The following is a 24,585-nucleotide window of genomic DNA, read 5'->3' as shown; positions in this document are numbered from 1 at the left end:
CTACAACATGTAAAATCCAGGTCCCGCTAGGCGAGAAGTGCCACCCTGGGTGGCAGGAGACCCACAGATGAATCCCAGCAGGTACAACTGTGTGTAGCCAGGCCTAGCAGAGGAGCCAGGCTTGCCCAGGGTCACTCAGTCCCTGGGGCCCTCAGCCTGCAAGCCACCCTCACGCTACAGAGCTTAGGACCAGCTCACAAGCAAACCCACATCTCTGGCCTAGTCTCCTGCAAGAGGCAGCTGCTGCACTGCACGGCTTTTCCAGCTTGGGCCCCTCACACAGACCTCCTGCTAAGCTCACTGCTGGGTAGCAGGGGATGCTGGACAAGGAGCCCAAGTCCCCTGGGTCGTGTGGCAGACTCAGCGTGGCTCCCGTGCTCCAGGTGGGTATCCGGCTGGACCCCTGGGGAAGGAGCCCGTGGCAAAGGTCACTCCCAAGGTGCGGGGGCACACAGGCACTTCATGACACAGGACCCGGGCCGTCTCCTCTCCTCCCCACGTCTTCCAGGCTGCTGCTGGCACATACAGCAAGCCAGAGACTTCCCTGCTCCCGCCCCAGCTGTGGCACAGGTGAGAGGGAGACCCTCACTGGAACCGGTCTCCCGCCACAGCAGCACTGCACGCCCACCCCCAGACTCAGATGCAGGGGGCCACGAGCCCTTCCAAGCAGGTTCTTGGGCCTGCGCCACACCAAGCAGACAATTCCGAGCCCCAGACAAGAGCCAGGGGTGCCGTGTCCTGAATCCCACGCTGCAACATACATGAGGCAGCTAAGCATTACCCCTGACTCCCACGCAGCAGCGGGTCACAGCGCCCCAAATCCACCAGGTGCACCCTGGGTACCTGTAACAGTGGCAGGTGATGGGCATCACACGCATCATCATTTCTAGATGAGTTCAGGTAACAACGCTGTCTCCCTGCAGGAGCCATGGCCACAGCAACTGTGACAGCAGGCTGACGTCCAGGCAGGGCGAGGCTGGGCGTGTGTGAGCACCTCCTGGGGACCAACGCAGGAGCCACAGGGCCACAAAGCACCTGAGCCGAGGAGCTGAGCCTCAGGCTCCCCCTAGGGGCCGGGCAGGGACGCTCCATGCTCACAGGCGCAGATCACACTGAGGCAGGCTCGAGGGACCACCCATCCTGGAGACTGCGGTGGTCTCACAGGGCAGCCAAAGGCACAGCCCACTGGTCTGGGCTGCCTTTCACGACCCCACACCCAGACAGGACCTGGCGCACTCAGGCCACTGCTTACTGGAGACACACCACAGGAGACCGGGCAGACTGGATTTATTGTGCAAGTCCCCAGCGAGGCCTCATTTTTTCTTCTCAACGTCCTGTTCCGCAGCTTCCTTGGCTCTTTTTGCCCGGATGCCGAAGAGGCGGGCATTGGCGCGGGCCATGCGGAGACTGGCAAAGGCCTTGAAGTTCTTCTCCTCCTCTGTAATAACTCTGGCTTTCTCCTTCTTGAAGACCTGGAAAAGGAGATGAGGTCAGACCCAGTCCCACCAAGTGGACAGCAGGGGCCAAAACTGATGGAGACAGAGGCAGATGAGGATCAGACCAGAGTCCTTGCTGGGATTCAGAGCCTCACCCTGACTGACTCAGCATGGCGAGGAGGGGCCAGGCATCTCCACAGGGAACTCCCCCCCCCAGGCTCAGGAAGGGGTCCCCAGGGTTCAGACTCAGGGGTGATCTTCCCTGCCGCCCTGGGAGCGCAGTGTGCATGGTGCGCCTCTACTCACGTTCCGGATGGGCATGACTGGTCCTGTCAGCTGGGTGGCCAACTTCAGTTCTTCAGCCTGTGTGTGACGAGAACCCGGTCAGCCGCCTTGTGCAAAAGACCCCATCACACACCCCAGCACCCTGTGCTGCCGCATGGTTGTGGGTTGTTCAACTCTGCTGCTAAGACAGGCCCAAGTGGAGCTTGTCTTGTCCTACACGTGAGCCACCTGCCAGCAAACCCAGGATGGAGACAGCAATCCCACCCCCGGTCCAACCCCCAGGAAGGCCACATAGAGGGACACGGCCAACCCCCACTACAGGATTTTCCAGAAACACAGCAGAGGTTCAAGCGGTTCCCCAGAAGCTACGTCAAGCCCCTCCATCCCCCACATTAGTCCATGGCTTCCGCGAGGGGCAAGCATCGCCCGAGGGCAGGCATGGAGGAGTGCGACCGCTGCCCTGCCCCGCACACGCTGACCCGCCACTCACCGAGCTGTCGCCTTTCTTGGGGGCCGAGGGCTTCCGCGGGAAGAGGACCAGCTTGGAGCGGTACTCCTTCAGCCGCTGCACGTTGGCCTGCAGGGACTCGGTGGACTTGTTCCGCCGCCGCGGGTCCACGGAGATGCCGATAGTCCGCGCCACCTTCTTGTGGATGCCGGCCACCTGCCCCAGACACGCACGCATGGAGCCCCGCGGAGCCCCGCGCCGCCAGGCCCCCGGGGCCCGGCTCGGCGCTCAGAGGTAAAAGGGTTCGAACGCGCTTTCATCAGGCGATGCAGCGATTCCGGAGACTGTCATCACGCGCCCGAGCCCGGGCCGCCCCGCCCGCCGCGCCCCGCGCCCCACTCACCCGCAGCTCCTCCAGGCTGAAGCCGCGGCCGGCGCGCACCTTCGTGTGGTACCGCACGGTCGGGCAGCGCACGATGGGCCGGATGGGCCCCGCCGCGGGCCGCGGGGCGATGCGGCGGGCTCGCGCTTGCCGGGCCTTGCGCCTGCGAGGGAGGGCGGCGGCGGCGTCACGGCGGGCGCGCGGGCGGCGCCCCGGCCCCGACCCCGACCCCGGCCCCGACCCCGGCCCCGGCCCCGGCCCCGGCCCCCGGCCCCCACCCCGGCCCCGGCCCCGACCCCGGCCCCGGCCCCGGCCCCGGCCCCGGCCCGGCCCCGACCCCGGCCCCGGCCCCGGCCCCGGCCCCGACCCCGGCCCCGGCCCCGGCCCCGGCCCCGACCCCGGCCCCGGCCCCGGCCCGGCCCCGACCCCGGCCCCCGACCCCGACCCCGACCCGGCCCGGCCCGGCGCTCACCTGCGGATCTTGCGCGCCGGCTGGTTGAACCAGGTGGCCACGCGCCGCTGCCAGTCCTTGTGGAAGTGCGGCTTCAGGATCATGCCATTCCGGCTGGGCGCCATGGCTGCGTGCTGCCGCGAGGGGCGAGGGCCGAGCGTGAGGCGCCGGGGCCGGGCCGCCGCCCGACCGCCCGCGCCCCGGCCCCGGCCGCCCGAACGCGCCCTCCCCGCCCAGCCGCTGGGCCCGGCCGGACGCCGTCTGAGGCGCTAGCTGCCTCCATGGCCGCGGCGGCGGCGGCACCAGGCCGATGGCGGTGGATGGAGCCCGATACAGCCGGAGGCCGTTCGATGGCGACGGGGAAAGGACACTCACCTCCTCCGCGCGAGAACAGAGAAGCGGAAAGGACGCGGCGCCGCGAAGCCCCCTGGGATGGTGGTAGGCCCGGCCAATCAGAGGCGCCGCAGCGTCCTGACCAATCAGAGCCAGGCGATGCGGAAGTGACGTAGGGCCGGCGCCGCCGCGTCCCGGAGAGTTCCGCCTCCACGGCCCGGCGTCCGAGGCGGAGGGGAGCTGGGTCGGGGCGCGTTCGGCCAGCGCGGTCGCGAAGCCGTGGACGCCCCCGGGCCTCGCTCCCCGCCGCGCCCCTCTCCCCTCCGCGGAGCGCTTTCCGGGGGCGTCGCCCTCACCCCGCGAGTGCCGCAGCCCCCGGTGCGCGCCAGGCGGCCTCCGGCGCGTTCTTGCCGCCGCCCCGCGGCGTGGAGTGGAGCGGAGCGCCGGGAAAGGGCGCGCAGGGCGCTCGGGAGTTCGAACCTGGCCCTGCGGTAGGCGGTGGCCCCTCCGTGTGAGTGAGAGGCCGAGAGACCGCCCGTCCGCTGGCCCGCGCCACATGGCCGCGGCGCGAGCTGGGCTGAGGAGGAGCCGGGACCCGCCGCCCGGTTCTGGGTGCCGGGCGCGTCTTGGTGGAGCGGCTGCAGGAGTCACGTCAGGGCCGCAGTCGAGGCAGAGTGCTCGGCCCGCTTCCAGGTGGCCTGGGGGAGCCAGCGTGGCCGAGGGCCTGCCGCGGCCTTCACGGACACCGTGAGGAGAAAACCTGCCATCTGCCCTTCGCGCGGCTTGCGCGCACCCACGGGAGACGCTGGCCGCATGAATGCTGGCCGGGCGCCCACTCACCCCTCACACCCGCGGGAGACGCTGGCCGCATGAATGCTGGCCGGGCGCCCACTCACCCCTCACACCCACGGGAGACGCTGGCCACACACCCACTCACCCCGCGCGCCCACGGGAGACGCTGGCCGCATGAATGCTGGCGGGGCGCCCACTCACCCCGCGCACCCACGGGAGACACTGGCCGGGCGCCCACTCACCCCTCACACCCGCGGGAGACGCTGGCCGGGCGTCCACTCACCCCTCACACCCGCGGGAGACGCTGGCCGCATGAATGCTGGCCGGGTGCCCACTCACCCCTCACACCCACGGGAGACGCTGGCCGCGCACCCACGGGAGACACTGGCCGGGCGCCCACTCACGCCTCACACTCACGGGAGACGCTGGCCGCGCACCCACTCACCCCGCGCGCCCACGGGAGACGCTGGCCGGGCGCCCACTCACGCCTCACACTCACGGGAGACGCTGGCCGCGCACCCACTCACCCCGCGCACCCACGGGAGACACTGGCCGGGCACCCACTCACGCCTCACACTCAAGGGAGACGCTGGCCGCGCACCCACTCACCCCGCGCGCCCACGGGAGACGCTGGCCGCATGAATGCTGGCCCTCTCCGCGTCATCCCCAGACCCTCTCCATGCTCCGGGCACAGACCCTGCCCACCTCCAACACCTCCCACGCCAGCTCCGACTTGTCTTTAGGCAAAGCTGCCCTAACCCGCACGTCCACCTCGCCTAGCTGGTTCTAACAGATACCGGGCAGGGGTCCAGCACTGCTCAGAACGGAGTTAGCCGGAAAGAAAGTGCACGTTGAAGACTTGGCTGCACAAACCAAAGCCGCAGAAGCCAACTTTATCCATACTCACTTCTCTTGAAAAATATGTAAAACAGAAAAGGTTAACTTCTCGTGCAGAATTCTGTGGAGAGTATCAGCTTCGTACTGGGCGAGACAGGAACAGTTTTGCAGTTGACTTGTACAGAGACTCGCTGGTCTAAGTGCTGACAGGCACGGAAGTTCACAGATAAAACTGCCCAAGATGGGGCCGGCGCTGTGGTGCAGAGGGTCAAGCCGCCGCCTGCAGTGCTGGTATCCCATATGGGCACCAGTGCGAGTCCACCTGGGAAAGCAGAAGAGGGCCCAAGTCCTTGGTCCCCTGCACCTGCGTGGGAGACCCAGCACCTCCTGGCTCCTGATCGGAGCAGCTCCGGCCATTGCGGCCATCTGGAGGGATGAACCAGTGGATGGAAGATTCTCTCTCTCTGCCTCTGTTCTCTGTAACTGCCTTTCAAATAAACAAACAAACCTTAAAAAAAAATGCTTAAGAGCTTTCGGCTGGGTTTGGCCCGCGCCAGCCCCAGTCTGAGTCTTCAAGGACTTCCAACCTAAGACAGAGTGTGTCTGTCAGCATCTGGAACTCTTTCAGGTACATACTCTGGATAACGGGAGTTTCTATTTTCTATAATGAGGTTCAGGGAGTATTGGCAAGGTCTTGTTAAGAGGTAGGTAGGGGGCCAGCGCCGCGGCTCACTAGGCTGATCCTCCGCCTTACGGTGCCGGCACACTGGGTTCTAGTCCCGGTCAGGGCGCCGGATTCTGTCCCGGTTGCCCCTCTTCCAGGCCAGCTCTCTGCTGTGACCAGGGAGTGCAGTGGAGGATGGCCCAAGTGCTTGGGCCCTGCACCCCATGGGAGACCAGGAGAAGCACCTGGCGCCTGCCTTTGGATCAGCGTGGTGCGCCGGCCACAGTGCGCTGGCCGCAGCAGCCATTGAGGGTGAACCAACGGAAAAGGAAGACCTTTCTGTCTCTGTCAACTCTGCCTGTCAAAAAAAAAAAAAAAAAAAAAAAAGGATCCCGCTTGGGAAGCCCACATTCCACATCAGGGTGATCAGGGTGCCTGGTTCGAGTCCCAGCTCCTCTGGTTTCTGCTAAAGTGCGTCTTGGGAAGTGGCAAATGATGGGCCAAGTACTTGAGTCCCTGCCACCACGTGGGAGTCTAGGATGGCGTTCCATGCTCTTGGCTTCAGTCTGGCCCAGCCCTAGACGTTGTGGGCACTTGGGGAATGAACCAACGAAGCATCTGTCCATCAGTGTGTCTGCCTTTCAGACAAAATGAAAATAACCGAAACTTAAAAAGATTTGAAAGTTACAGAGAGGAAGAGAGAGGGAAGAGAGAGAGGGAAGGAGGGAGCGGTGTCTCCCAGCTGCTGGTTCACTCTCCATATGGCCTCAGTCGTTGGAGCTGGGCAGTGTGAAGGCAGGGGCCAGGTGCTTGTTCCAGGTCTCCCACGTGGGTTCAGGGCCCAAGCACTTGGGCCACCATCGGCTGCTTCCCAGACGCATTAAGGAGCGGATGGAAGATGCAGCAGCTGGGACTTGACTCACTCTGGCGCCCGTATCAGATGCTGGTGCTGCAGACGGCACAACTGTGGCCCTCCAAAACATTTTTTAAATGTTTACTTATGAGTATAGATCAGAGTAGAGGAAAATGACCAGTACTACAATACTGGAGCTTAAATAAGGAAGACTCTTTCATTTATTTGAAAGGCAGAGTTAGAGCGATCTTCCATCTGCTGGTTCACTTCCCAAATTGCTCCAATGGCCAGGGCTGGGCCAGGCTGAAGCCAGTGGGTGGAGTCCCAAGGCCTTGTGCTGCTTTCCCAGCTGCATTAGCAGGGAGCTGGATCGGAAGTGGAGCAGCCAGGAGTCAAACCAGCGCCCATGTGTGAGGCTAGCATTGGAGGCGGCAGCTTAACCCCTTACACCACAACACCTGCCCTGGGTTTTTTGTTGTTGTTGTAGAAGATTTATTTGAAAGCCACAGTGACATGGAGAGGGACAGATAAAGAGATCTTGCATTTGCTGGTTGACTCCTCAACCGTAACTGTTGGCACTTGGTCAGGCTAAATCCTGAAACCAGGAGCTCACCATGTGGGCGGTAAGGGTCCAAGAACTTGGGCCATCCTCCACTGACTTCCCAGACTGTATTACCAGGGAGATGGATGGGAAGCAGAGCAGCCAGGACTTGACCCAGTGCGTCAGCACGGGACGCAGCGGCACCAGTGGTGGCCGAACCTGCTGCAGCACAAAGCTGAGCCCCGTTTGTTTCTGAGGCTCCCTGTGGTCCTGTTCAGTCTTCACATCACAGAACACGCACTCGTTTCCACAGGGAGTCCTCAGACACGCAACTCAGGAAGCACTCAGAGAATTACACACCCACACTCAGGGCTGTTCTTTTCTCTTTGACAGGCAGAGTGGACAGCGAGAGAGAGAGAGACAGAGAGAAAGGTCTTCCTTTGCCATTGGTTCACCCCCTCAATGGCCACTGCGGCCGGCACACCGCGCTGATCTGAAGCCAGGAGCCAGGTGCTGGACTAGAACCCTGTGTGCTGGCGCCGCAGGTGGAGGATTAGCCTATTGAGCTGCGGCACTGGCCTCAGGGCTATTTTTTTTTTCTTTGACAGGCAGAGTGGACAGTGAGAGAGAGACAAAGAGAAAGGTCTTCCTTTGCCGTTGGTTCACCCTCCAATGGCTGCCGCGGCCAGCGCGCTGCGGCCGGCGCACCGCACTGATCCGATGGCAGGAGCCAGGTGCTTCTCCTGGTCTCCCATGGGGTGCAGGGCCCAAGCACTTGGGCCATCCTCCACTGCACTCCCTGGCCACAGCAGAGAGCTGGCCTGGAAGAGGGGCAACCGGGACAGAATCTGGCGCCCTGACCGGGACTAGAACCCGGTGTGCCGGCGCCACAAGGCGGAGGATTAGCCTATGAGCCGCGGCGCCGGCTAGGGCTGTTCTTACGATGGAGCTGAGACGAAGCCAGTTTTTGCCACAGGTTCTTGGGCTAAGGACCCCAGAGGCAGTGTGGGGAGCAGTGCGGTTTCAGCACGAGGTCCCTGACTCCCTCCATCAGCCGCAGCACCAAGGTGACCAAATGTGACGCTGAGCAGACTGAGGACAAGTGCTGGGAGCCAGGCCTCACCTCAGCAGCTGTGCTGTACCCACCCCCTTGCAGGCTGCACACCACTGGGCTCTCAGGAAACAACTCTGCAAATGAGACACAGCCCATCTCTGTGGGGAGAGCACAGGGTGGGGAGCTAGGCTGTACCGGCTTTAGAACCAGTAGGGGATGCTACCAAGGGCAAGGACATAGCCAGCAACCTCCCAAACCAGTGCTGACCTTAGGTCACGGATCTGGAGAACTGGGGAAAAGCCCAATGTGTCCTCTCAAGAAATGCAGAGGGGCCAGTGTTGTGTAAAACAGGTTAAGCAGCTGGCGCCGCGGCTCACTAGGCTAATCCTCCGCCTGTGGCTCTGGCACCCCAGGATCTAGTCCCGGTAGGGGCGCCGGATTCTGTCCCGGTTGCCCCTCTTCCAGGCCAGCTCTCTGCTGTGGCCCGGGAGGGCAGTGGAGGATGGCCCAAGTGCTTGGGCCCTGCACCCCATGGGAGACCAGAAGCACCTGGCTCCTGCCTTCGGATCAGCGCGGTGCGCTGGCCACAGCGGCCATTAGAAGGTGAACCAACGCCAAAAGAAAGATCTTTCTCTCTGTCTCTCTCTGTGTCCACTCTGCCTGTAAAAAACAAACAAACCCAAAAACAAAAACAGTTAAGCTGCAGCTCACGCCAGCATCCCACACTGGGGCAACAGTCGGATGCTCTGCTTCTGATCCCGCTCCCTGCTGGCATGCCTGGAAAGCAGCAGAAGACGGCACAAGTACTTGGGCCCCTGCCACCCAGGCAGGAAATCTGGATGGAGTGCCAGGCTCCTGGCTTTGCCTTGGCCCAGTCCCAGCTGTTGCAGCCATCTAGGGAGGGAACCGGTGAATGGAAGATCTCCGTTGCCCTGCCTTGCCAACCAAAAAACCCAAAAAAATGGTGCAGCAGGTAAAGCCCCTGCCTGCAATGCGCCGTGCCAGCATCCCACACAGACACCAGTTCACGTCCCAGGTGCGCCACTTCCAAACCAGTTCCTTGCTAATGGCCTGGGAAAAGCAGCCGCAGATAAGCCAAGTGTTTGGTTCCTGCCACCCACGTGAGTGACCGAGATGAAGCTCCTGTCTTTCGCTTGGCTCAGCCCTGGCCATGATGGCCACCTGGGAAGTGAACCAGAAGATGGAAGACCTCTAACTCAAAAAACAAATAAAATAAAATGAAAAACACAGAGAAACCAGCCACAGCTGCCCACCCTCAGGTGTCCACACAGCTGCACCTGCAGGAGCCTTGCTCCGGCACCACAGGTGTCTGCTCCGGCACCGGACGTGCTGCTGTCGGGGGGGGGGTCAGCATCTACAGGTCCCAGTGCCAGCACCAGCAGGGGAGGTGACACGCGAGCAAGCAGGAGGCAAGGATGAGTGCTCACCGCATCCAGAGCGACTTGAGGAACCAAGGCCACTGCTGGTGTCCCGGTCCCTTTATTCAAGTGTGGCTTAGACCCCAGACCCATTCCAAAGGGGCTTTTCTCTTGTCTGCCCAGCTGGAGGAGGAACTGAAAACAAGAGTGTGGTCCAAGCAGGCCCCAGGGCTGAGTGGGAGCTGAGAACACAGAACAGGCGTAGAGTCCTTATCCACGGAATTTATTAGCAGGGTGTCGACAATTCCCAGGATGCTGGACGGGACCAGTGCAAGGTCCCTGATGCACAGCTGCTCACAGGGCGATAGGTGGCAGTGTTTGAACTGTCAGGAGCTCAGTGCCAGGCCCCCAGTCTGACCCTGCTGGAAAGTGGGCACAGTGACAGGGCCAGTGAGGACGAGGACAGCCCGCTCAGAGGGCGCTTTCATCGCGGAGCCGTTAGCATTCTGAGGGAGACACAGGAACGGAGACGGGCGCAAACAGGGGGCTGTTCAGCCTGGCTGCCGAGCTGCCCCGGTCACCACAGCCAGGCAGATGGCATCCTGGGAACGGAGAACTTATCTGCATGCTGGCAGCAAGCAATGACACTTCCCCATAGGGGAAACTGAGGTCCACAGGCAGCAAGCTCAACCCACACGCCCGCCAGCCTCTGATCTCGGCTGGAGTCTCCTGGCCCACTGCAGGTGCATGGCTGCACCGCTCCCACTATCTGGGCCACGACGGCTCCTGCCCCTGCCCGGGGGGCTGTGGGGCCGCGTCCTCCTCCCCCAAGGCTTGCTTGTCCCTCTGGGCGTCGATCCACCTCTGCGGAGCAATCATCTTCTTCGGCCCGTGGGGCGGTGGGCCAATGAGGGCCTCAATGTCCTCATAGTTTATCACTTCCTTTTCCAGAAGGGCGTTCGCCAGCTGAAAAGAACAAACCCGGCAGTGTGAGTCCCCAGCAAGACACAGACAAGAGTCTTTGAGAACCGCGAGCCCAAGACGCGGCCGCACGACAAAGCGCCCTGTGTGCCAGGGAGGTGGCGGCGAGGCGGGAGGGCCTGTCTGAGAGCAGGACACTCGTGGGTGGGTGGACGGGCCACTTTCCCAGGAAGCAGAGGCAGGAAGGCAGCTCAGGCGAAGAATCACCCCCTGTCTCCACCTGGAAGCTGAGGTTCCAGCTGCAAGCCTCATTAGCTTTTCCACCCCCTTCGAAGTCTCTGCTTCCTGGCAATGGTACTTTCCTGCACCAATCGAGGTGTGTATGTCTGGGGAGAGCGGCTGACACTGAGGCATGAGGGCGGAGGGCCCTGTGCTCCAGGGACGGGGGATTTCTGTGCCTCCACACTGCCCCGGGACCATGATGGTGGCTCAGTCCCGTGACAAACAACGCTGCTGGTTTGTGACGGAAGCACTCCTCCACGTTTTCTAAACAAAATGGCGAACCCTGAAATGGGCAATTTACCTGTGGCTGCAGGCTCACCTGCTCTGCTCCGAAGGCCCAGGAACCCACGTGACAGCCAATGAGCTGCCCAGCCAGCAGCCTGCCTCTCCCCCTCCTCCCCATTATACAGCAATGGCCCCAGCTCTGTGTGCACGGGCCCTGTGTGCAGTGGGCTCCTGGCTCCGTGTACACCCTGTGTGTGGTGAGATCCTGGCCTCAGTCTGAGGCTCTGCATGGCTTGCAGCTACTGGAGGCTGCCGGCTGGGGCCCACTCTGAAGACCTGGAACCACTACTCCCAGCCTCACAGAGAGCTGCCTCCCTTCAGAAATGAGAGGAAGTGAAGGAACCACCACCCTCCAGTTGCTCCACCCGTCTGAACGCCCAAGGCACAGCCTGCCTCCTCTGCTGTGTCAGGGGCTTCTCCCCAGCTCCTCTGCTCAGCTCAAAAACATCAGACAAAGCCTGTGGGGGGCACTGGAGGAGCCAAAAGAAACAGTCAAGGTCAAAATATTGAACCAGAACAGTCTGGAAACTCACAGCCCAGAGGAGGCATGAGGACTCGGAAAGGACAACTGGGTGTCTGGACAAGCGAGAATGAAGCGGACTCCAGTGGACTGCAGTGTGTCCCTGCCGGGTCACTGGTGAACAAAGTGGTGGACAAAGCACTAACCCAGGGCTGGCACTGTGGCACAGCAGGTGAAGCCACTGCCTGCATGCCAGCATCCCATATGGGCACCGGTTCAAGTCCCGGCTGCTCCACTTCCGATCCAGCTCTCTGCTAATGCACCTGAAAAAGCAGTGGAAGATGGGCCAAGTGCCTGGGTCCCTGCACCCATGTGGGAGACCCAGAGAAAGCTCCTGGCCTCTGGCTTTGGATCAGCCAAGCCCCGGCCGTTGAGGCCATTTGTGGAGTGGACCTGTGGATGGAAGACCTCCTTTTCTCTCTTTTTCTCTTTCTCTCTCTGTGGCTCTGCCTTTCAAACAGATGGAAAGACCAAACAAAACAAAACAAAAACCACACAAACAGAAAAACCCAGGGAAACTTATAAGGACGCAGAGTCTGGAGGAGTGTGTGGGGGCTCTGTACTGCACCTGCAACTTTTTTCTAAGTCTACAACACAACATTTGCTTTAAATTTTCAGGGAAAATGTTTAAGACTTGGAGAAGGATGAAATGCACGAGACAGTGCTACGATGGCTGGGTCGGGCAGTGGTCACGCGTGTCGGGTGTTCTTTCTGTCTGCCGTGAACTGTGCATAGGAGACTCGAGAAGAGCAGGAGGGCGCGGGTCTGGTGAGGCTGGTCAGCTGTGTCAGCCTGGCCGGTGCATGGTCTTACTCACCGCCTGCAGCTTGTCCAGGTTGTCCAGCAGCACCTTCTCAGTGTGTCTGTAGGCCTGGGCCACCAGCAGCTTTGCTTCCTGCCAAGGAGAGGGTGTCTGTCACTGACCAACACGTGCAGACTCAGCACCTGTGTTCTGATCCCAACATCGAAGGGCAGGCAGGAAACACAGGTGCAGACCACGCCTCCTCTCTCCTAATGAGCAGCCCAGGAAGGCCAGCTCAGGATGCCTGCACACCAGGCGGCCCTGTCTGTCCTCTGCCACACCAAGCTACCCCCTGAGTGCAAGAGCAGCTGGAGGTGCCTCATGACAGGCCCCCGGGTCCAGTCTGCAGATTCTTAGGCTCACATCGACAGTTTCGTGAGAGCCATCTAGGACCTCATGCAAGAAAAAGAACTTCACAGACGGAAGAGACAACACAGCCCAGGCCTGCAGCAGAGCGCTGGGCTCCAGGTGGCTGTGGCTGAGGTAGCCAGTAGCTGGAGGGCCTTGGGCAGCAGACCCTGTGGGCAAGGGGTGTGGTGGGGGGCCTGTGCAGACTCACGTGGTCCATCATCTGCTGGAGGCCCTGGCTGAAGGGGCGCCGTCCGATGCCCAGGAGGCCCTGCTGTGCCTCGGGGAAGGAGATGGGCCCGATGCCAGGGGCCATCCCGAACTGCTTCACCATGGAGTATGCAATGCCTGTGACCTTCCTAAGGTCATCCTGCGCCCCTGGAGGGTGGGGTCAAGAAATCAGAACTTCAGATACACATGGGACGGGCGCTGCACTGCCCACCCGCTTCATCTCCACAAGTGCTCCTGCTGTGCCAGACCCATCTCTACCAGTGCCTGTTCCTTAAAGGACTCTTAGGAGCTGGTGCTGTGGCATGGCATGGGGTGGCGCGGCCGCCTGTGACACTGGCATCCCACGGGGGCACTGGTTTGAGTCCTGGATGCTCCTCTTCCAATGCAGCCCCTCCTAGTGCACCTGGGAAAGCAGTGGATGCTGGCCCGAGTGCCTGGGCCCCTGCACCCACATGGGAGACCTGGACAAAGCTCCTGCCTTCGTTGCGGCCATTTGGGGAATGAACCAGCAGACAGAGACCTCTCTTTCTGTCTGTATCCCTTCCTTCAAGTAAATAAATAAATCCTAAAGATGAAAAACAGAGTCTTAAAACTTTAAGAAGTGTTATTTTGCTTAAAAACCAGTTACTGAAGGTGAATTTGTGGACTTATTTCACAGCAGTGCCTAGGCTGAAGTACAGGCATGTATGAGGCAAACCAGTCAACCTTACGACCTGCTGGTCCCTGGGCCAGGCCAGGCCCCTCCCCTGTCCCCTGCCCCCTTCCCTGACATCCAGAGAAGTAAAGATTTAGAGCAGCAAGGGCTTCAGTATTACTGTTTGGTGCAGCCATCACCACTAGGTAACCATAAAGGCATGTGTAGTCTGCACATACGTGGACGTTTCTATATGGTTATTTTTAATATTTTATTTATTTACTTGAAAGGCGGATATTTCTCCTCCACTGGTTTAATCCCCACATGTCCACAGCAGCTGCAGCTGGGCAAAGGCAAGCCAAGAGCCAGGAATTCCACTTGGGTCTTCCATGTGGGTGGCAGGGACCATCCTCTGTCGCCTCCTGAAGTGTGCATTAGCGGGACACTGAGACTGTAAGCAGGGTCGGGACCAGAACCAGGCACTGTGACGTGAGGTGTGGGCGTCCCAAGCAGCATTTTAACCTCTCCAAATGCTTGTCCTGTGTAAAGTTATTTAAAAAGCCATGCTTAGTTCTAAACCTTTGACCACAGCTCATCTTTTAAAACATACCTGATTACCTCCAAACCACACCTTCATCACACTGATTCTCTCCGATTCCACCCCGTGCGCCCCAGAGCAGTGCAGCAGTGCAGGAGGGCACCGAGAGCACTCGGACTGCACGGGCTGGCTCCTCACCGGAGGTGACCTTGTTGAAGGAGATGGCCTCGGACGCTCGGCCGCCCAGGGCCATGCACATGCGCTCAAACAGCTGCTCCTTGGTGAACAGGTGCTGGTCTCTCGGCAGCATCTGAGCAAAGCCCAGCGCGGCATTTGTCCGTGGTGCGATGGAGACCTATGGAAGGTCAAGGTGGCCTGAGCTCACAAGGACACTCGCTTAAAGGGAAGTGGGGACAAGGTGCGGCAGGGCTGCCCTGGGGGTCCTAGAGCAGGAAGGCAAATGTGTACCATCTCAGCTCTGCACGCAGGGAGAGCCCTAACGTGGAAGAGGCCTCGCTCACAGGAGCAGAGGGGCTTCCAACGGGGGCCCTTGTCCACACACCGTCAGGGTGTGTCTTCCTCGTGTGCTGACCACACAGCAAGTCAGAAGGGAGAGGCTGACGTGGACAAGTCCCACCTCCACCTGCACAGCTGCACTGGAAACAGAGAGATCGCAAGGGAGCAGGTCTCGTGCTGGCCCAGCTGTTTCTGAGCGCCAGGGCAGCAGGAAGCCCATGCCCACGAATGTCCTGAGTCTACAGCTAAACTGCCAGTGAAATGCGGTCAGCAAAGGCTCTGGTGAGCAGGGCACCACAGCAGGAAGGCAGGTCAGAGCAGAAGAGCTGGGACTCGAATCGGGCTGACCTGGGACCTACCGGCTGGAGCAAAGCCTGCCCCTAAACGCTCTATGAAGTCGAGTGAGGAGCTCCGGGGAGCATCTGGCTCGCCTCACCGCACGCAGGCACGAGGCAGCAGCGCATGCTTTGTCTCCCTGAGTCTCCTCAACGAGAAGCAGGGGGACCAGTCGGCTTTGTGACGGCATCTCTGAAAGACGGCACAGACAACACCGATGGCCGAGCTGGCCTCCGTGTCTGCAGCTGCCTTTGCCAGCGTGCCTCCAGCCACCCGCAGGGCTCCTCAGCACCTCCATGTGGGGCCACTGGTCTCTGCACAACTACAGCCCACACCCTCAGCAGTGAAGATGGAGCACCCACATCCAAGAGTTATGTTTTCCCTAAAGGGGCCATGAGGACCCCTGGTCACACACCCACGTTTCTGGAAGCTGGTGACAACACAACCATTCGATGGAAACAAATGCGCTCCCTGGGCAGGCACTGAGGTGCAGCAGGTTAAGCCACCACATGGGACGCCTGCATCCCATACCAGAGTGCCTTGGATCAAGCCCTGCCTTTGCTTCTGACCCAGATTCCTGGAGGCAGGGTAATGGCTTAAGTACCGGGGTCCCTGCCATCCACATGGGAGATCTGATAGAGTTCCTGACTGCAGGCTTTAGTCTTGCTCAGTCTAAACTGTTGTGGGCATTTGGTTCTGCAGTGAACCAGCGGATGGAAGATCTCTTTCTCTCACTCTTTCAGATTTTAAAAATACATACAACGGGGCTGGCACTGTGGCATAGTAGGCTAAGCCTCCATGTCCTGCTTGCTCCACTTCCAATCCAGCTCTCTGCTATGGCCTGGGAAAGCAGTGGAAGATGGCCCAAGTCCTTGGGCCCCTGCACCCACGTGGGAGACCTGGAAGAAGCTCCTGGCTCCTGGCTCTGGATCGGCCCAGCTCTGGCTGTTGAGGGCATTTGGGGAGTGAAGCAGCAGATGGAAGACCCTTCTCTGCCTATCTCTCTCTCTCTCTCTGCAGCACCACTTCTCAAATAAATAAAATCTTTAAAAAAAATAGCTAATATATATATTACAAGATGATTTTTAAATCATTCTTTTAGAAAATGGACAAACTGCACTTGCTTCTTCTCAGTATCAGGACTCATTTTAGAGCTGACAGTAAGCATGACGTTGCTCATTTGGCATCTGAGGGTGGAGGGGACAGTGAGCCCAAGTCGCACACCACTTTGAAGCCACAGCAGAGACGTGGACACACGACCCAGCCCTGGTTGCTGCCCACTGTCTGGGACAGCTGCTTCCCAGCCCGTCCCCCAGCTTGCGAGGAGGCAGGCGAGCCCAGGGCTCACCTTCATCACAGCCTCGGTGTGTTCCAGCAGCCAGCCGACCAGCGCGTGCCCCGACTCATGAAACGCAACTACCTTCTGCTCCTCCTTTGACAGGATCTTGCTCTTTTTGGCAGTCCCTGCAAGAAGGCCCAGGGTCAGTGTCCGGGTACTGCACACCCAGTGGGGCGAGCCAGGCTCTCCTAGCCTGGTGCTACTTCCACCTGTGCTGCCAGAGCAAGTCCTCTCCCCACAGCCTCACCGCAGCCACCACTCCTGACAACACAGTCCCAGGGGCACTCGTGAGGTGGGAGAGCTGACAGGGTACATGGCGCTTCTAGCAATGCAGTCCTCGTCGACAGGAGTGCCCTGTCCTGGGCCCCAGAGAGGGCCAGATTGGAGGGCAGGCTCCCAAGTCCCGGTTCTGGGCTCACTAACCTCCCCTTGGGAGGTGACACCCATAGCGGGAAGACAGTCCCTGTATCAAATTTCCCCAGCTAAAAGTGTTGCTGAGCCCCATTCAAAGCCTAAACACCCCTAAGTTTCCAAAGTCCACAATGTGAACAAGCTGTAAGGTCAGATGTGTGGTACGGCCTGACACTACACTTGTCTACCACCACTTCCTGTAAGACTACAGATCCTGTGTTAGACACTGGCGAGGACAGCAGACACCTCAACTAGAGCTGTCTCCAGGGAACACAGGCCTTACTACTGAGCTTCCCTGAACACAGGCTGCAATGCATTTCCAGTACAGCACAGGTACAGGCGTCCATGCTAGGAGTGGGGACAACCGGGCGTGTGCCCTAGGAGTGGGGACAATCGGGTGTGTGCCCTAGGAGTGGGGACAATCGGGTGTGTGCCCTAGGAGTGGGGACAATCGGGTGTGTGCCCTAGCAGTGGGGACAATCGGGTGTGTGCCCTAGGAGTGGGGACAATCGGGTGTGTGCCCTAGGAGTGGGGACAATCGGGTGTGTGCCTTAGGAGTGGGGACAACCGGGCGTGTGCCCTAGGAGTGGGGACAACCGGGCATGTGCCCTAGGAGCGGGGACCAGCTCAGGCGTGTGCCCTAGGAGCGGGGACCAGCTCGGGCGTGTGCCCTAGGAGTGGGGACCAGCTCGGGCGTGTGCCCTAGGAGTGGGGACCAGCTCGGGCGTGTGCCCTAGGAGTGGGAACCAGCTCGGGCATATGCCCTAGGAGCGGGGACAATCGGGCATATGCCCTAAGAGCGGGGACCAGCTCGGGCGTGTGCCCTAGGAGTGTGATCAGCTCTGGCCTCCTACCAAGAGCTGGGATCCATCAGGCAGAGTGCACAGGCCTCCCTCTGCAGCCTGGGGAGAGCCCAGCAGGCCTGTGGGTGCAGACTGCCCCTGGGCTGGAGCTCGGCCTCTCTCCAGGGTCAGGTGGGTTGGGAAGGCATGTCCTACTCCTATTTGAAGAACGAGCCTGCTCTGACATAAACCTGCTGGGTCTTAAACTAAAGAAAGCCAAGTCTACTGTATAGACACAACCTACCAAACTGAAAAACGTTCCATTTCTTCTCCAATAATACCTTGTTACTTAATTAAATCACACGACAGCCAGCCTGCATCAGGCCCCACCTGCAGCCGTATCTATCTTGATTTTGGATAGGACTGGCCTCAGACTGAGCATCTCTGGGTTTGAGCCCTCCTCGGAATGCAGGCCCTGACAAAGGGGTATGACGGCCATACCAGCAATGACACGCTCCACGGCATACTCGAAGTTCAAGGTGTGGACGGACGTGTGTCCCTCTCTCGCGGCGTGCAGGGCAGCCTCGTTGCAGATGTTGGCGATGTCCGCACCTGTCAACATGTACCATGGGCCCGGGCAGAGGACGGGGCAGGTGTGCCCCTCCCTGCCTGATCTCAAAGGGACAGGGAGGGAAGGCTCTTGCCGACAGCAGACCAGGGGACGAGCAGCCCGAGGAGAACAGGGGCAAAGTTGGGGGGAGAGGTGACCAGGAGGCAGGGGGTCACCACACTGCACTCGATGGAGGCCACGTCAGGCTGCCACTTGGGATGCACGTGCCCCATTTCAGAGCTGGTCCGAGTCCTGGACACTTTGCTCTGCTCATCCAGCTCCCAGCCAGTGCACCTCAGAGGCAGCAGATGGTGGCTCAAGTGCTCGGGCCCGCCACCCATGTGGGAGACCCGGATGGAGTTCTGGTCTCCTGGCTTCACCCGGCCCAGCTCTGGCTGTGTGCACACTTGGGGAGTACACCAGGAGATCAAAGATCTCTCTCTGTCTGCCTTTTTTTTTTTCAGTATTTATTTATTTACTTGAAAGTTGAAAGTCAGAGTTACACAGAAAGAGAAGGAGAAGCAGAGGCAGAGAGAGAGAGAGAGAGATAAAGAGGGGTCTTCCATCCGCTGGTTCACTCCCCAATTGGCTGCATCAGCCGGAGCTGTGCCGATCTGAAGCCAGGAGCCAGGAGCTTCTTCTAGGTCTCCCACGTGGGTGCAGGAACCCAAGGACTTGGGCCATCCTCCACTGCTTTCCCAGGCCACAGCAGAGAGCTGGATTAGAAGTGGAGCAGCCGGGACTAGAACTGCACCCATATGGGATGCTGGCAATGCAGGTGGTGGCTTTATCTGCTACACCACAGTGCCGGTCCCCACTCTGCCTTTCAAATAAATACCCCCTAAAGAAGCAACAGACCAAGCACCATTCCCATCCACTGCAGGCCTTCCTGTCTCTCTCCTGTGTGCACTTCTCCCTGTAACTGAGTACCAAGCTTCCCCACATATTCCTAGGCTTTCGCCCACGTAACACTTCACACAGGCACCACTGGACAGAACACTCAGGTCCATAAGACGCGAGTTAATGACTTTAAAAGAGGTGGTGTCACAGTAAAAGGCATTTTCATTTACATTAAGGTTGCCAGTGAGGCCATACAGAAACTATGAGGACTGTGAGGGGGGCAGGGAGGTCTCACGGATGCACAGAAAAGACCTGAAGGACAGTCCCCAAGACACCACAGCCAACACAGCAGCCAGTCCCACCGTGCCTTGAAGGCAGGGCCATAGGGAGGCACACCTGCTGCCTTGTGGAGTCAACGCCCCCGGTTTCCCACCCGTAGGGAGGAAGAAGTGGCCTCCACGTCATTCGCACATCCTGCTGCCCTCCATGGGGTCTCCCCTGGGAGGTGTCATGACCAGGGCCCCAGAGAAGCCTGCGGGGGCAGGACCTACCGCTGAAACCTGGGGTCAGCTCTGCCAGACGCTGGGAGTAGAAGCTGCTGGCCTGCGTCAGCTTCAGACCCTTCAGGTGCTGCTCGAAAATCTCCCGCCTCTCCTGCAGGGAAGTGGGGGGGGAGACGTGGAGCTCTAACCCCACACTGTGACGTCGGGGGAGGGGGAGACCCGCCTCTCCTGCAGGGAAGGGGGGGGAGAGGTGGAGGAGCTCTAACCCCACACTGTGACGTCGGGGGAGGGGGAGACCCGCCTCTCCTGCAGGGAAGGGGGGGGAGACGTGGAGCTCTAACCCCACACTGTGACGTCGGGGGGGGGGGGGGGAGACCCGCCTCTCCTGCAGGGAAGGGGGGGAGAGGTGGAGGAGCTCTAACCCCACACTGTGATGTGTGGGGGGGGAGACCCGCCTCTCCTGCAGGGAAGGGGTGGGGGAGATGAGGAGGAGCTCTAACCCCACACTGTGACGCTGGGTGGGGGGGGAGAGGCCCACAGGAACCTCTGGGGAAACCAGTTTAGAGCCACAAGCAGCATTTTAAAAAGAAAAAGAAAAAATCAATAGAACTTAAGGTGAAACACAACAGATACAGCAGGGGTCTACTAAATGTCTCCTACACACTCAAGAGTGACAGCCTCCCAGGGGAGCCCTGGGCTTGGAGGGGCGAGGCCTCTCCTCTCTCCTCTGTGTGGGGTCAGCGGCAGCCCGAGACCCAGAGGGCAGCCAGGTGCACCAGCCCTGCTCCCTGCACTGCAGCTGACGGTGGCATCAACAAACTCAGGGCTTAGCCCCCCCTCCAGGTCTTCAACAAAGGCCCTGCGACTGGGGGGGCTGCCCATGGGAGGCTTGAGAGGGCGGCAGCCATGGGACAAGAGGCCCCAGGCCACCAGGACCTGCCCCTCCCCACTTCCACGGGCAGCTGCACAGCACTTGAGGGCTGGGGGACCTGGGGCTCCCTCAGAGCTCGACAAGGAAGGGAGCCCTGCAGGAACACGTTTTCTGGGGCTGGCGCTATGGTGTGTAGGTTAAGCTCCACCTGCGGCGCCAGCATCCTGTACGGGCACAGGTTGGAGTCTCAGCTGCTCCATTCCCAGCCCAGCTTCCTGTTAATGGCCGGGAAAGCAGTGGAAGACGCCCAAGTCCTTGGGCCCTGCACCCACATGGGAGACCAGGAAGCAGCTCCTGGCTCCTGACGTCCCCCGGCCCAGCCCTGGCTGTTGCAGCCATTTGGGGAGTTAATCAGTGGATGGAAGCGCTCTGTTTTTCAAATAAATAAATCTTAAAACAAAAACAAAAAACTATGCTTTTTCCTACCCTGGAGTTAGTTCCCACGAATTTGCCATAAAACTCAACCCAGGCTATGTTCAATTCCAGATGCAGAAGAAAAGCCTCCAGTGGGCGCACACGCTCCAAAACAAGAAGAGCCCTGACCCCAGGAGGGCAGGAGGCCACACAGCTCTGCCCCCCAGCACCTGTGGCTCCAGCAGGTCCACGCCATGCCTGGTCCTGATGGTCAGACACCTGTGGGACTGCAGGGGCAGTACAGGCAGAGCAGGAGGAGGGGAAGGCAGCCCCCGGCACTGACCTGCAGCGTGGGGAGATCAATGAAGACATGTCGGTCCAGCCGGCCTGGCCTCATCAGAGCATTGTCCAAAATGTCAGCTCGATTTGTGGATGCCAGGACAATGACGTGGTCTGTGGTGCCCATTCCTGAGGGGAGGAGCAGAGCCTCAGGGTGCACCCCCCCGCACAGCTCCCCTTGCACGACGTGGAGGACGCACTGCCCGAGACCTGCTTCCCTGAATGTGTCCAACCAGCGTCAGTGCAGAGAACAAGGACACACGGGTTCTGGCACCCAGCGAGCTCCCGCAGGCTGTCCACAGGGTGCGACGGCCCGGCCTCCGGACCCAAGATGGGCTTATCTGAGGCTGCTGCCCAGCATTGGGGCCTGCCCCACTCCTCCTGCCCACCATGGCCTTCCCTACAGTGAGGCGGAATCACACCATCTTTAACACCTGTTCTCAGGCGTAGGCCCAAAGTTTCTCACCAGAGAGCTGAGTTCAGAAATTGCCACTAGGAGCCTGTGACACGGGCCTCCCCTATCAGAGCACTGGCTCCAGTCACAGCTGCTCCTCTTCCGATCCAGCTCTCTGCTATGGCCTGGGAAAGCAGAAGGTGGCCCAAGTCCTTGGGCCCCTGCACCCGCATGAGAGATCTGGAAGAAGCTCCTGGCTCCAGATCAGCGAAGCTCTGACCGCTGCGGCCATCTGGGGATGGAAGACCTCTCTCTCTCTCTGCCTCTCCGTCTCTGTGTAACTCTGACTTTCAAATAAATAAATAAATCTTTAAAAAAAAAAAGAAAGAAAGGAAGGAAGGTAGGAAGGAAGGAAGGAAGGAAGGAAGAAAGAAAGGAAGGAAGGGCAGGCAGGCAGCAGATGATGGCTCAAGTGCCTGGGCTCCTGCCACCCACAGGAGATGGGAGTCAACATGGAGTTCCAGGCTCTCGGCTGCGGCTTGGCCCACTCCAGCTGTTGTGGCCATTTGGAGAGTGAATGAGTGAACAGATACGAGATGTCTCTGTCTCTTCCTCCATCACTGTCACTTAGCCTGGACTTGAACGAATCAACTACAAAGATGCTGATGAGGTGGAACATCTGGCCTCACTGACGGGGGCCTCTGCCACGGTGGTTCCCCAGGCACTCGGAGCCCCGGGTCTGCAGACAAGACTGGGGCTGGCCAGCTCAACAAGAAGCAGGGCTGGCAGCACATCTCCCTCTTCTCAGGGGTGCCTGGAGAGCACCGTGAAGCAGAGCTGAGGACGCTGTGATCTGTCTTCTGACACCTGAAAAATCCTCCCGAGAGCCAAGTACTCCGCCTGCGCTGCAGCAGAGACGGTGGCTAAGACACTCACATCACGCATCGCCTGCCCAGGCTCTCCCTGTCTCTCAGTGCTCGGGAAGCCACAGGCGCCAGCTGTGAGGGCTGCTGGCTGCTCATACCCACAGACAGGTACATGCAGTCCCTCTGAAGATGAATGAGACTGCTACTCACCGCCTCGCTGCCCAGACAGGGCCCCGAACGCAAGGATGCTAGGGCTCTGCCAACACGGAAGTCCTTGCCTTGGCCCCCGAAGACTTCTGACATCTGGGGACATCTGGGGTCAGAGAGCCCATCCTCTCCCATCAGAGGACACAAGGACAGCAGGGCAGACAGCAGCCTGCACCAGGGGAGATGGGCCTGTGCACAGAGCCAGCCTCCCGGGCAGTGAGACCTCATACCTCCCACGTGCAGCTCCGTCCAGGCTGTGCGCACTCACAGACTCTGGGAGAGAAGTGCACACTGGGGGTGAGCTTCAGGGCTCAGCGGGCTCCACATCCCATCTCAGAGTGCCTAGTTCAGAGCCAGCTTCCTGCCAAGGTGCCTGGGAGATCTGGATGGAGTTCCTGGCCCAGACTCAGCTGTTGTGGGCATCTGGGGAGTGAGTCAGCAGACAAAAGATCTCTGCCTTTCAAATAGATAAGTAAATCAATAAACTCAATGAAAGAGAGAGAGAGAGAGAGGGAGGGAGGGAGGGAGGGAGGAGGGAAGGAGGGAAGGAGGAAGGAGGGAAGGAGGCAGGCAGGCAGGCAGGCACACATTGGGGCCGGGCTGCCGTGAACACAGAACTGCAGCGCAGCCACAGAGAGGGGCCACAGGGACACTGGCCACCGTCCAACTCGGGTTGCAGTGTTGGGACACTCCGAAGGTGTGACACAGACAGCAGGCCCAGCATATGTCCACTTTTCCTCTGTCAGTGTCCATCTGCCCACCTGCAGGGCTGCTGTGAGGTAGCACATGCAGCCATGTGTGGACAGAGGCAGGGATGTGGTGGCTGCCCTCGGTGCTCCCACCTGCTCTGCCTGGACATGGCCTGGACACAGTGAGGCCCACAGCAGACACCACAGAGTGCAGGCTATTTAGTGCCTTCTTCCCCGTGTGTTGAAAAAAGAGTCAGAGGAATCCAGGAATCCGTGTCCAGCCGGCTGGAGGCGGGTCCCGGAACTCTTCCTCTGCCCAGGCTGGTGGCACTCAAGAGAAGCCCAGGTCACGGGGAGGTCCCTCAGGGACCTCCTGGTGTTCCTGAGGGAACTCCTGGTTACATGCCAGCACTGTGTTCTACCGGAGCCTGGGCCGAACACTCATGTGAGAGGATGTTACAGGACAAAGACCCCTGTCTGCCCAGGACCCCAACACACTGGACGGGACTGCTCTCCCAGACGAGGCCTGCCTCTTCCTTGCTGAGTTTTCCCACGACCAACACAGCCTCTGCATCTCCAGGAACACACAGCCCCTCCTCCCCGAGGGAACAGCTGGGCCTCTGTACAAAGGGCCTTGTGTGGAGCCGGCTGCACTCCGAAGGCCACGGTCAGCAAGTTGAGGGGGGAGCACACAGTGGGCGGAAATGCTCAAGGGAAATGCCATCTGATACACACTTCCTGGGGGGCTCAAGTCTGCCCACAAAGGGGTCTCTGTCTTCAGGTGTGAAAAGTAATGTAAGCAGAGAGTTGAAGTGCTGCGTGCTGTGAGGGCTGCGCAGCAGGGACCCCCACCCGAGTCCCTCGCCGAGCCTGTCAGCTCATGGGAGGCTCGCAGAGGCACAGGGTCGAGAGACGTGGTTCAGCCTCACGTCACGAATCACAAAACCACAGCCGAGACAGGAGGGCCTGCACGAGGCAGCAGCACGTCCTTCCAAGACCCCTGCACACGCCTGATCCTCGTGAGCGCAAAACTCACCCTGCGCTCAACACCAGGAGGCCGGATCCCATCACAGAAGTATCCCTTCTCTGAAACAGGCTGCTGTTCAGAGCTGGCCTGCACAAGCTGTCACAGTCCCCAAAGACAATCACCAGGATCTCATCTAGGGCGGGAGCAGACCAGGGAGACGAGGCCACTCAACATGACACACAAGGCAGCAACCCCCACACTCCTGCCGCTACGTGAGCCTTCGGGGGCATGGTGGACACAACGGACCCGTTTCACAACCTTTTAAAATCCAAAATCACTTAAAACAAGATGTTAAAAAGTTTCAGCCTTAGTCACATATAATCAAAATCATACGGTACATGTACTAGCTAACATCGTACTATTCCAGAAGTGCGGCGACAATGAAAAGAGAAACACAAATCAATGGCTCTTGGAGACTAACAGTA

General features: G+C 59.8%; 2 protein-coding genes, 1 long non-coding RNA gene and 1 other non-coding gene across 5 annotated transcripts in view; all 4 read right to left on the bottom strand.

Moving 5' to 3' along the window:
* Positions 1–1,270: 1,270 nt before the first annotated feature.
* Positions 1,271–3,511, bottom strand: RPL13 (ribosomal protein L13). Its single transcript, XM_051840734.2, has 6 exons — positions 3,378–3,511; positions 3,024–3,136; positions 2,573–2,714; positions 2,212–2,385; positions 1,743–1,799; positions 1,271–1,472 (listed from the first exon to the last, which is right to left on the bottom strand). The coding sequence occupies exons 2-6, from the start codon at positions 3,125–3,127 to the stop codon at positions 1,314–1,316; spliced, it is 636 nt and encodes a 211-aa protein (XP_051696694.1). The 5' UTR covers positions 3,128–3,136; positions 3,378–3,511; the 3' UTR covers positions 1,271–1,313.
* LOC127489368 (small nucleolar RNA MBII-202) lies at positions 2,442–2,522 on the bottom strand. Its single transcript, XR_007917319.1, has one exon. It is a non-coding gene; the product is annotated as a small nucleolar RNA MBII-202 (small nucleolar RNA).
* A 1,480-nt stretch (positions 3,512–4,991) lies between the features above and the next one.
* On the bottom strand, positions 4,992–9,405 carry LOC138846598 (uncharacterized). The gene is made up of 2 exons (XR_011384139.1): positions 9,375–9,405; positions 4,992–5,472 (listed from the first exon to the last, which is right to left on the bottom strand). It is a non-coding gene; the product is annotated as an uncharacterized lncRNA (long non-coding RNA).
* Positions 9,406–9,534: 129 nt separating this feature from the next.
* Positions 9,535–24,585, bottom strand: part of SPG7 (SPG7 matrix AAA peptidase subunit, paraplegin) — a 38,409-nt gene continuing 23,358 nt past the window's right edge. Inside the window, exons 10-18 of one of the 2 annotated variants that reach the window (XR_011384135.1) lie at positions 20,982–21,106; positions 19,402–19,504; positions 17,902–18,012; positions 16,217–16,332; positions 14,215–14,371; positions 13,762–14,017; positions 12,825–12,991; positions 12,281–12,358; positions 9,535–10,421 (exon numbers count right to left, since the gene is read on the bottom strand). Coding sequence is in view for 1 of the 2 variants with exons in the window: in XM_008252191.4 (XP_008250413.3) it covers positions 10,221–10,421; positions 12,281–12,358; positions 12,825–12,991; positions 14,215–14,371; positions 16,217–16,332; positions 17,902–18,012; positions 19,402–19,504; positions 20,982–21,106 (1,058 nt within the window). In the remaining variant the exon portion in view is untranslated. The remainder of the gene's footprint in view (positions 10,422–12,280; positions 12,359–12,824; positions 12,992–13,761; positions 14,018–14,214; positions 14,372–16,216; positions 16,333–17,901; positions 18,013–19,401; positions 19,505–20,981; positions 21,107–24,585) is intronic. The other variant, XM_008252191.4, reaches the window with a different exon arrangement.

This window comes from Oryctolagus cuniculus, chromosome 18 (genome assembly GCF_964237555.1).
Source record: "Oryctolagus cuniculus chromosome 18, mOryCun1.1, whole genome shotgun sequence".
NCBI classification, from domain to species: Eukaryota; Metazoa; Chordata; class Mammalia; order Lagomorpha; family Leporidae; genus Oryctolagus; species Oryctolagus cuniculus.
Note: the sequence above shows the minus strand (reverse complement) of the source record. Positions and strands in the feature narration are given on the sequence as shown.